Below are 11,293 nucleotides of genomic sequence, written 5' to 3'. Positions count from 1 at the left end.
ATAAAGACACATGCACACGTATGTTTATTGTGGCACTATTCACAATAGCAAAGACTTGGAATCAACCCAAATGTCCATCAGTGACAGTCTGGATTAAGAAAATGTGGCACATACACACCATGGAATACTATGCAGCCATAAAAAAGGATGAATTCGTGTCCCTTGTAGGGACATGGATGCAGCTGGAAACCATCATTCTCAGCAAATTATCACAAGAACAGAAAACCAAATACCACATGTTCTCACTCATAGGTGGGAATTGAACAATGAGATCACTTGGACACAGGAAGGGGAGCATCACACACAAGGTCCTATTGTGGGGAGGGGGTAGGGGGGAGGGATAGCATTAGGAGATATACCTAATGTAAATGACGAGTTAATGGGTGCAGCACACCAACATGGCACATGTATACATATGTAACAAACCTGCACGTTGTGTACACGTACCCTAGAACTTAAAGTATAATAAAAATAATAATAAAATAAAATAAAAATGGAAAGTGAGATTCGGCTACATGGCCCTGGGAGGAAGAAAGAACCCATAGAAGTAAGCTGGCCGCCTGTCTCTGAGTGACCTGATTTGTCCCTTAGGCTTGAAAAAATTATTTGCTTGACCAAACTTTAGTCAGGCTCCTGAACCTTCTCCTAGGCCCATCTGTGCCTCCTAAAATCCAGTTTTAGCAAGAATCCTGCTTCGCTGGTTTAGAAAAACCCCTCCCCCTTGATATCTGATCACTGTTGATATCTGATCAGTTTCCTCGTCCTCCACCATCCCCTGGGTGCTCACCCTGCCTGCCTTCAGCAAGAATCTTGTTGGGTCAGTTTCACCAGAATCCTCCCTACCCCTTATGTTTCCCCTTAGTGATTTTCCATCCACTGCCCCCACCCTGCTTCCTGGCTATAACCCCCACCTGACCATGCTCTATTTGGAGTTGAGCCCAGTTCTATACCGAGGTCTCTTTGTCCTTATTGCAATAGTTTTGATCAAATCCTGTTTTTACTGCTTTAACTACCATCCAGTTTTGGTTTTTCATTGGTGACTAATGGGAAATAAGACATGAAACCAGATACAAGTCCTGGTTGCCAGGGGTGTCATTGGGTTGGAGAGACAGTGGAGTGGTGACCCTGGAGGCTGGACAGGGAGGTCGGGAAGCAGTACGGCGCAAAGGACATCAGCAGAACTTTCAGTCTGCTGATCCAGCCTGATGTGCCTTTCCTCCAGGAAGCCTTCCTGGCCACCCTGCCCGTGAAGAACACTCCCTCCTCAGGCTCCTAGAGCACAGGCTGATCAGCTCAGCTCATCGTAACCTCCAACCTCAGCTACTTTCCCAATGTTCCTGTGGAAATTCAAGAGCACAGCCGGCTCTTGGGTTTCTAAAAGTTGTAGGTAATTTGCAGGCGGCAGCCGAGTCCCTGAAAGTCTGGCTGCTCTTAGTAAGAGACAGGTCAGAACCCTCCTTGTATCTGTTATCTACTAATAGATAGGGGAGGGTCCTCTCTATCTCCCAGGAGACCATAAGCACACCCAGGGGCTGTGTGGCCTCAGGGGCACCTGCTAAGAAGGCCTGGCCCTGGCCAAATGAGAAGGGACTCAGGTTCTTTGAGAGCAGTGGATGCCCCAAAGAGCCCTACCTCTTTTGTTGTCATCAGAGGGTACTGTATACTTGGTCTGGGAAAACCATAGCACTCTCCTCCTTTGAGAACCTCACATTTTCTTCCGCGCTGGACTTCACAGGATGGAGGGGTCAATCAAGTTTGCTATATAAATGATTTGCCCCAACCCCACACTCACTATCCTTACTACCCATGGATCAGGCTTCTAGCAGTTCAAAACCCAGGTGCTGTTCTTTTTCCTGGGCACATGGCTGGACCCAGTTTCCCTTGCAGTTAGCTGTGATCATGTGACCAAGTTCTAGCCAATGGAATGCGGCACAGGTGACACACCCACTCCTAGGCCTTGGCAGGAAGACCCCAACACAAGCCTTCTCCATGCTCTTTCCCCCTTCCAGCCTACTGGCTTGGAGTCAGTCCTAGGAAACTGGAGGCTGCATGCTGAAGGTGACAGAGCATCTTCTTCCACTGGGGTCCCTGTTCCTTCCCCACTGGCCAGGAACCTTGCCTGCGAGTGGGAAACCAGCTTCTGGGTTTAAGCCATTATGCTGGTTCTTGCAGTAGCTAGCTAATTATCCACGCTCACATGTTCCCCATAGCACACCTCTCCATCTGCCAGTCATCCTGGATGGTTACTCTTCATTCCCTCCCTCCACCTGAAGTGAGCTCCAAGAGGCAGTGAACAGTGCCTGGCACAGAGTGGGCACTCCATAACTCTGCTGAACACATGAATGTGTGGGTTGTGTTTTGTTTTTTTTGTTGTTGTTGTTGAGATGGAGTCTCGCTCTGTCGCCAGGCTGGAGTGCAGGAATGCGATCTCAGCTCACTGCAACCTCCGTCTCCCAGGTTCAAGTAATTGTCCTGCCTCAGCCTCCCAAGTAGCTGGAACTATAGGCGCGTGCCACCACACCCAGCTAATTTCTGTATTTTTAGTAGAGATGGTGTTTCACCATGTTGGCTAAGATGGTCTTGATCTCTTGACCTCGTGATCCGCCCGCCTCTGCCTTCCAAAGTGCTGGGATTACAGGCGTGAGCCACCGCACCCAGCGAGTTTTGTTTTATCCATTCTGTGGGGCTCTGGGTCTCTGCGGAAAGACCTCCTTATAGCAGGAAAGGTAACCTGCTTCTGCGTTCCCTTCCTAGTCCACTTCTAGGGCTCGAAGATTAACCTTGAATTGAACTAATATACTCACCTTCAGGACCCTGCCTGAGGCTTCTTCCTTTTTGACACCCTCCTGAATCCTTCCCGCAGTGACCTGTGTCCTCTGTGCCCCCAGCCAGAGGTCCCTTTGCAGTAATGCCTGCTATACTGCACAGCAAGTGATGTCTGTCCCCCATGCCAGTGTGTCCCCACCCTCCAACCAGATTTGGAGGCCCCTGAGGCCAGGAACTCTGTTTGCTTCATCTTTGCATCTTCCCAGTGTCAGGCACACATGTTTCTTGAGAAACAAACGCTTGAGAATATTTAATGAGTCTTCTTAACTGTTGTCACTCTGCTGCTAGCCGAGGGTAAAAGGCTTCCCTCAACACCCTGGATCCATTTACAAGAGATGTAAACCAGTGCTTGGAATATTCTAGATTCTTGTAACAGGCTGTTTGGATCTGAATGCCTGGCATGTATACGCATAGCCGTTGAAACTGCTTCTGCAAAAATTATGACGAGGAAATGATGATAATGAAAGAGATCTAACCTAACCAATTCCATCTTGCCATTAACCTCCAAACTACCCTTGTTCATTCCTGGGCATAGGCCGAACTAACTCTGGGAGGAATTTAGTTTAGAATTAACTTTGAAACAGATGGTAACAGCCTCTCCCTGAAACAAACCTCCTCCTTGCCTGGAGACCAGACCACCTTTGAAAAACTAACAAATTAGCCACAAGATTAGAAATTATGGCTCAGGGCCAGACACGGTGGCTCAAGCCTGTAATCCCAGCACTTAGGGAGGCCAAGGTGGGCAGATCACCTGAGGTGGGGAGTTCGAGACCAGCCTGACCAATGTGGAGAAACTCCATCTCTACTAAAAATACAAAAATTAGCTGGGTGTGGTGGCACATGCCTGTAATCCCAGCTACTTGGGAGGCTGAGGCAGGAGAATCGCTTGAACCCGGGAGGTTGAGGTTGTGGTGAGCCAAGATCACGCCATTGTACTCCAGCCTAGGCAACAAGAGCGAAACTCTGTCTCAAAAAAAAAAAAAAAAAAAGAAAAAAAAGAAAAAAGAAAAAAAGAAATTATAGCTCAGGAGTCATGTAGCCAGAGGCCACAAGATCACTAATGTCCCCAATTGCTCCTGTAGATAACGTTACTATCATAAAACCTAAGACTGGTGTTTGAAGTCTGCATTCTTTCTTACGGATCCGCTGGTGCCTGCCACCCAGACCAGTAAACTGGCTCATTTGGTCTTGTGGTCCTCACCCAGGAACTGACTCAGTGCAAGAAGACAGATTCAGCTCCCTGTGAGTCCGTCCCTGACCCAACCAATCAGCTTTCCCCCTCCATGCCCCTCCTACCCGCCAAACTGTCTTTAAAAAACCCTAGCCTCCAAATTTTCAGGGAGGCTGATTTGAGTAATAATAAAACTCCGTCTCCTGTTTAGTTGGCTTTATGTACATCAAAACTCTTTCTCTGTTGCAATTTCCATCTTGATAAATTGGGTCTATCTGGGCAGAGGGGAAGAAGCACCCATTGAGTGGCTGCACCATGCGAGGAGGGGAAAGCCGGCACAGATGGGTGCCCAGCAGTCCACAAGGGCCCCAAACCCAGTGACACCATATTATCAGAACAAACCCGCCCCAGGGAGGGGGCCCCAAACATTTTCCCACTGAGGCCCATGCCTACTTCCAGCAGCACTACACACACACAGGATTTCTGTCTTTTTTTTTTTTTTTAAATCTCCTTCTGTCACCCAGGATGGAATGCAGTGGCATAATTATAGCTCACTGCAGCCTCACCCTCCCTGGCTCAAGCCATCCTTTCACCTCAGCCTCCCAAGTAGCTGGGGCCACAGGTGCATGCCATCACACCTGGCTTATTTATTTTTATCTTTTGTAGAGATGAGGTCTTTCTATGTTGCCCAGGCTAGTCTCCAGATCCCGGGCTCAAGGAATCCTCCGGCCTCTGCCTTCCGAAGTGTTGGGATTATAGGTGTGAGCCATCCAGTCTGGTCCAGATTTTTGTCTTTCAAAGTGTTTGTCGGTTTGACCCTCACAAAAGCTCTGTGACTATTATGTGCATTTGACAGAAGAGAAAACTGAGGCTCAGAAAGATTAAGTGACTTGGCTGCAATCATGGATTGAGTGTGTGCTGAGCTGACACTAGGACCCAAGGGTGCAGACATTTCTTCTTCTTTTCTTCCCTTTCTCCAGTGTCCCTGCATTGAGCTAACAAGAGGAAACTTCACTGTGGCCACAAGAATGTAAAGCCAACCAGCTGCGACGAGGGTGAGCAGAAATTCACACTGACTTTGGATGATGAACTGAGTTCAGAACAAGTCGGCTAAGTAACTTCAGTGACTGAAAGCTTTTCCTCCTTCTAATTTTAAACACCATCAGTGCATATGGGAGAGTCTGTGGCTAGAAGGTGCAGCCTCTCTGCTGCTGCTGCTGCCGCTGTGGTCAAGGTGAAAACAGAGAAGACGGGTACTTACTCGACTTTTCTTCCTTAATGGTGTATTCGAGCACCTCGGCCAAGCTCTTGTTCAGGGAAGGAAAGTGGACACAGAGCACCAGGTGCTTCGAGCTGCTGTCCCGGCGGACCAGGAACATCTGAAACCAAAGAAGGGGAGGGAGCTCTGTGAATCAAAGATTTGGGTGAAGGTGAGGAGGACAACCATGAGATGGAAGTCATCTGGAAGGTTCCTGAAATGAGGAGGCAGGCTAGGGAGGTCAAGGATACCTCAGGGACACTGGGGGTTCTGCCCCAAGAGTCTTGTGTCACCTGGCCCATGTCCACAGTAGGATCCTGCATGCTCAGTTTCTCATTTGCCCACTGAAGGGTTCAATGAAATTAATGTTTCTGTAAGGGTATTGGAGGCACAGAGTCCATGGTAGGGGGAGGTCTTAAGATTCCTATGCCCTCACCCTGAGATGCTGGTTCTGTAAGGGGGAATTGGCTGGCTCTTATGTGAGTGGTCCTGAGTCTACACTCAGAAAAGCTCTAATGTACGGGAGTCAGGTTGAATTTCAACTCTCACCCCAGCACGTATGCTCTGGGGGAGGCTGCTGGAAACAATCACAGATATTGGTCAATTCACACCTTGTTTTCCTCTGAAAAAATAAAAATAGCTAATACTTAATATAGAGCTCTCGCTGTGACAAGACCTGTCAGGACACTCCACATATAGTAACTTGCTCCATCCTCTCCATCACCCCATGAGTTTTATTATTATCCCCATTTTACAGATGAAGGAACTGAGGTACTCTCTGATTATAACAGGATGTCCCCTCCTCAAGCTGGTGTGATGACTGGCTGAGTTAATACCTGTTAGGACTTGGCCCACAGGACGTGCTCTGGAAGGTGATCCTGGCCAAGGTCTCACAGCTGTAAGGGAAGAACTGGATTTGGCCTCCAGACACTGGTGTCAATGCTTGGGACCTCCATGCCACGAGGCTTCTGCATGCAGACCCCAAGTCCTGAGCAGGAAGACTTGCTTCTGCTGTGGGTTCACTCTCTTCTGGTAAAACCATGACTCTAGGCCCTGAGGACGCAGCTGTACTCTAGAAACCAAACACTAGCTGAGGTCTCACCCAGAGCCAGCATGTTCACGGACACTTGCTTCTCCTTCTCATGCTCTGAGCAACGGTTCTGCTTCAGTGAGGGTCCCAAGGGCAAACATGGGGAGCGGGATTCTGCTGCCTTTCACAGACTCTGCTGTTTTAAAATGTCCTTTGAATCTTGGCAGGTCCCAGCAAGCTCATCCCTCCTTTCCAGGTGACACCTTCTGGAATCTCCCCAACCTCCTGTGGCACAGCTTCCCCAGGAAGGGGGAGGGGGCATCCCTGGATAGGGGAAGGACTTGGTCTGTGTCTTCCCCTCCTGGCTCTGGTCTTGACCCCACCCCTGGAGCTTAAGCCTCTCCCACTCCAGCCCCAAGCTTCTGGGTTAGAGTTTGGAAAACTAGGTGTCTGGCCAAGGTTGCTGAAAAAAGGCTGCGGAGCAGGGACACTGGGATATCTGAGTGTCCGTTTGAACCAGAGTGACCCCCATCTTGAATAGGGGCGGGGTAAAATAAGGCTGAGACCTGCTGGGCTGCATTCCCAGGAGGTTAGGGCATTCTAAGTCACAGGATGAGACAGGAGGTGGGCACAAGATACAGGTCACAAAGACCCTGCTAATAAAACAGGATGTGGTAAAGAAGCCAGTCCAAACCCACCAAAACCAAGATGGCGACCAAAGTGACCTCTGGTCATTCTCACTGCTCATTATGTGCTAATTATAATGCATCAGCATGCTAAAAGACACTTCCACCAGCGCCATGACGGTTTATAGATGTCATGGCAACGTCAGGAAGTTACCCTATATCTAAAAAGGGGAGGGACTCTTAGTTCCTGGAATTGCCTGCCCCTTTCCTGGAACACTCATGAATAATGTACCCTTTGTTTAGCAAATAATCAAGAAGCAACCATAAGCATATCCAGTCAAGCGTGGGTATGAGACAGTGCACCAGGACAGAGCAGCCATTCTTTTGCTTCTTCACTTCTCTAATAAACTTGCTTTCACTTTATTCTGTGGGCTCACCCCAAATTCTTTCTTGTGTCAGATCCAAGAACCTTCTCTTGGGGTCTGGATCGGGAACTCTTTCTGGTAATACGAGGATACAGCCCCTAGCACAGGAGGCTCCTGAGGAGTCCTCTGTCCTGACCCTGCTCTGGTGATATCCCAAATTCTGCTGCTATTGTATTGATTACTAATATTACTATATTGCTGTATCATCATAATCATTGTTAGTCTAGAGTTGTTATATATAATTGTTAAAAAAAAATACTAGAACCTTATTACTATTAATGATGAATGGCCTCCCTAGTCTGGCCTAAATCCAAATACTAGTGCATTAATTAGATTCTATGATCTCACTTAATTCTCCCATTAAACCTATGGGGGAGACACTATAGTTATCCCCATTTTATAGATGAGGAAACTGAGGCAGAGAGAGGCAAGTAATGCTCATGATCACAGGGTTGTAAGTGGTGGAGCTGAGACGTGAAACTCAGGACCTTCGCCTCTAGATCCTGAGTGCTCAATTTCGCCTCCACTTGGCTTACAGAGGGTGGCCCTGCGGCTTAAGATCCTGGTCTCCGTGAGAGTGTATGGCCCTTCCAGAGCAGCAGCACGATGAATCACTAGTTACCAAACTGAGTTTGGAAATGAGTTTTTCGCAGCCCCTCTCCTCCAGCAGAGCAAGATGAAGAGATAATTAGAACCAGGAGCAACAGGGAGCCATGGAAGGGGTACTCTTGGTGATACAGGAGCTAAAAAGAAATTATTTAGGCAGATAGTGAGGGTAACAGAGTCCTCTGCTGAGCTTCCCTTTTATCAAAAGCAGCCCCAAATCATTTCTTCTTTAACAAAGAACAGTCTGAAAAACTCAAGCTGCAAACATAGACAAGCAACCTGGAAGCTTGCACGGGTGAATGCCGGCAGCTGTGCCAATAGAAAAGGGTTATCTGGAAGCCAGGTATGTTCAACATGGAGGCTCCATCTTCCCTTTTCTTTGTCACCACGTGTACAGTGGAAAAGTAGACAACATGGCCCCGGCCAGGTAGAGAATCCATCTACATAAGAAAAGATTAGGGTGGGGCAGCCAGCTTCTTCTCGTGCAATGCAAATGACACACCTGTCCAGCCAATCTCTGGTACTCTATGTAAATCAGATACTTCCTCCTCAAGCTCACCTATAAAACCTCCTGCACTGCACCACGGACTGGAAGACCTGTTCGGGACACCCTCTATCTGCAGGAAGGAGCTTTTCTCTTTCTTTCATCTTTTAAACCTCTGCTCTTAACCTCATTCCTTACGTGTCCGTGATCTTTATTTCCTTGGTGTGAGGCAACGAACCTCGGGTATTACCCCAGACAAACGACGCTGCTTCATGGCGGGGGTGGGGGTGGTGCCTGCCTGGAAGGTGTTTCTGCTGGACATTAGCTTACCTCTAGATGCCTCTGCCAGGCCTGGCTCTCCGCTCAGAGGCTTAGAGACAAGCCTCAGCTACTGCCAAATCCTCACCCTACTTGAAGCTGCAGCATCTCTGAACTAGTGCGTTCACCTGAAGTTGAACTGACCCCAGGATGTGGAGTCTTTCAAAGAAATGAAGTTGCTTTGCCTCTATGGAGGTTCAAGGTGGAGCTGCCTCCTTGGTCACCAGGCCCATGGGAACCAGCAGTGTCTGAGGGAATGTGAGTGTGTGAGGGAACGTGAGTGTGTGTGGGGGTGAGCGTGGTATATAGTAAGACAGAAACACATAGCCAGTCTTTGTACCCAATCCTGGCACAGAGCTTTAAAAACCCTTGGAATTTCCTGAGAGATGAGAGTGTTTTTTATTATTCATAATGAGCCCCTTTTGACCTAACCTGAGTTTCTGCCATTAAACAGGGACTCCTGGTGGGACCTTAGATTCAAGGGAAGGGCTGGCCACAGAAAGACTAAGCACTTGCTTAGAGGGTTGGAACCTTCCACCCGACGTGTGGCCTCCAGAAGGGGACTGGAGACTGAGTTCAATCACATGGCCAATGATTGAATCAATCATGCCTCTGAAATAAAATATCTGGACTTTCTGGCTGGTGAACACACTGATGTGCTGGGAGGAAGATGCACCCAGCTTCTAGGAATGTCAGCTACTTGGGTGTGTCACCAACCTTGGGAATTTTTGGAGCTGTCCTCACCCCTTATTTTGTTTTGACATTCTTCTACATCTAATAACCTGATTTGTCTCCAGCTGATCCTCAGTGAGAGATGCCATCCCCTCAATATTCAAAAGTCACCCTTCTGGCCAGGCACAGTGGCTCATGCCTGTAATCCCAGCCCTTTGGGAGGCTGAGGCAGGTGGATCACTTAAGGTCAGGAGTTCGAGACCAGCCTGGCCAACAAGGTGAAACCCCGTTTCTACTAAAAATACAAAAATTAGTCAGGTATAGTGGTGCATGCCTGTAATCCCAACTATTCGGGAAGCTGAGGCAGGAGAATAGCTTCAATCTGGGAGGCAGAGGTGGCACTGAGCCAAGATTGCACCACTGTACTCCAGCCTGGGCAACAGAGCAAGACTCCATCTCAAAAAAAAAAAAAAAAAAAAAAGAGTTACCCTTCTACAGGAGACCACTAGACTTCCCATCAGTGGGACATGACAGAGGCAAAGTTCTGCCCATTTCCCTTGGACCTGGCTAGATACTACTTTCACCAACCCACGGAGCCACCCTGCCTGGACAGCTAGCAGAGGCCAAGACCCACAGAACAACCACCATCGCCCCTTTCTATAACCGCAGGAAGCAGTTACAAAAGACTGACCATCCATTTTCCCCAAGGAATTGGGGTCTTAGACTCTTGAGGGGGAAGTGTTACAGTAGGTAGTCAGGCATGAGCAGGGCAGGAGAGTCCCCTCCCCAACCAGGAATGTCAGGTGACCATCAAATGATGGGCAGGCGGTTGTTAGCTGTCTCGCTAAAATAATAATTGGTTGCAGCTTGCACACCAGGGAAATACAGTCCCCCAAGAGATAGAAAAAGCCTGAAAACTGGTGATCAGCATCTTCTCAATAGCATCTCACAAATTGTGCCCGTGGGCTCAAGCATGAGCACTAAAGAGGCAAAATGGCGGAGCATAACTGGTATAGGACCTTCTAGAAACACTGGACCCGTACAGGAAGAGCGCCTCAACTGAGCATGTGCACAACTCCAGTAACCACACTGTGCATGTGGCCCATCCCAAGTGCTGGCGGACCACTGCACATGTGGACAGCCCACCCCGAGGGAAGAAGCCCGCTCCGAGACTCAGGGGAGAAGGGATGCAAGACCCCGGAAGCACGCCAACACAGAAAACCCTCAGTCAAAGGTCAAACCGTGCACAAGATCTCTCAAGCCGCCTGCCTGGCCCTCTTCCAAGTGTCTTTTCCTTCCTTTTGTTCTTGCTCTAAAGCTTTAGTAAAGCTTTAGACTTGCCTCCATCTCTCACTCTGCCTTACGCCCACTTTGTCAAATTCTTTCTTCTGAGGAGGCAAGAACTGAGGATGCTGCAGACCTGTCTGGACTCCCCCTGCGAATAGGAGGAGAGGTGATGGGGACTCTGTGGCTGCCCCGCCCAGACCTCACCCCATGTGCCTTTTCCATTTGGTGGTTCCTGTGCTGTATCCTTTATACAAAACTGTAATTGGAAGTATAACACTTTGTGAGTCTTTGAGTTGTCCTATCGGATTATCAAACCTGAATGGGGATCATGGGAACTCCTGAATTTGAAGCCAAATTGGACAGAAGTGTAGGTAGCCTGGGAAGCCCACTTGTGGCAGGTGTCGGAAGGAGGAGCCGCCCCTGGAGTCTGCACTAACTCTGGGTAGTGTCCAAATTGTTGGACACCCAGCTGGTGTCAGACAATTGTGAGTGAGTGTATGTGTGTGAGTGTAGGTGAGTGCTGTGAAATTAAATTCAAACTTAAAATAATTGGGACTTTGCTGACAAGTTGATGGGTGCAGCACACCAAC

The 11,293-nt window shown here is 48.6% G+C and overlaps 1 protein-coding gene across 2 annotated transcripts in view; it reads right to left on the bottom strand.

The window, feature by feature from the left end:
- The window catches only part of RIN3 (Ras and Rab interactor 3), a 185,185-nt gene that overhangs the window by 115,107 nt on the left and 58,785 nt on the right, over positions 1-11,293 (bottom strand). For both annotated transcript variants that reach the window (XM_017857929.1, XM_017857930.1), the window contains exon 3: positions 5,259-5,376. In XM_017857929.1, the coding sequence (XP_017713418.1) occupies positions 5,259-5,376 (118 nt within the window). The remainder of the gene's footprint in view (positions 1-5,258; positions 5,377-11,293) is intronic.

The sequence above is a fragment of the Rhinopithecus bieti genome, unplaced genomic scaffold, assembly GCF_001698545.2.
Source record: "Rhinopithecus bieti isolate Rb0 unplaced genomic scaffold, ASM169854v2 scaffold_41913, whole genome shotgun sequence".
Classification (NCBI taxonomy): Eukaryota; Metazoa; Chordata; class Mammalia; order Primates; family Cercopithecidae; genus Rhinopithecus; species Rhinopithecus bieti.
Note: the sequence above shows the minus strand (reverse complement) of the source record. Positions and strands in the feature narration are given on the sequence as shown.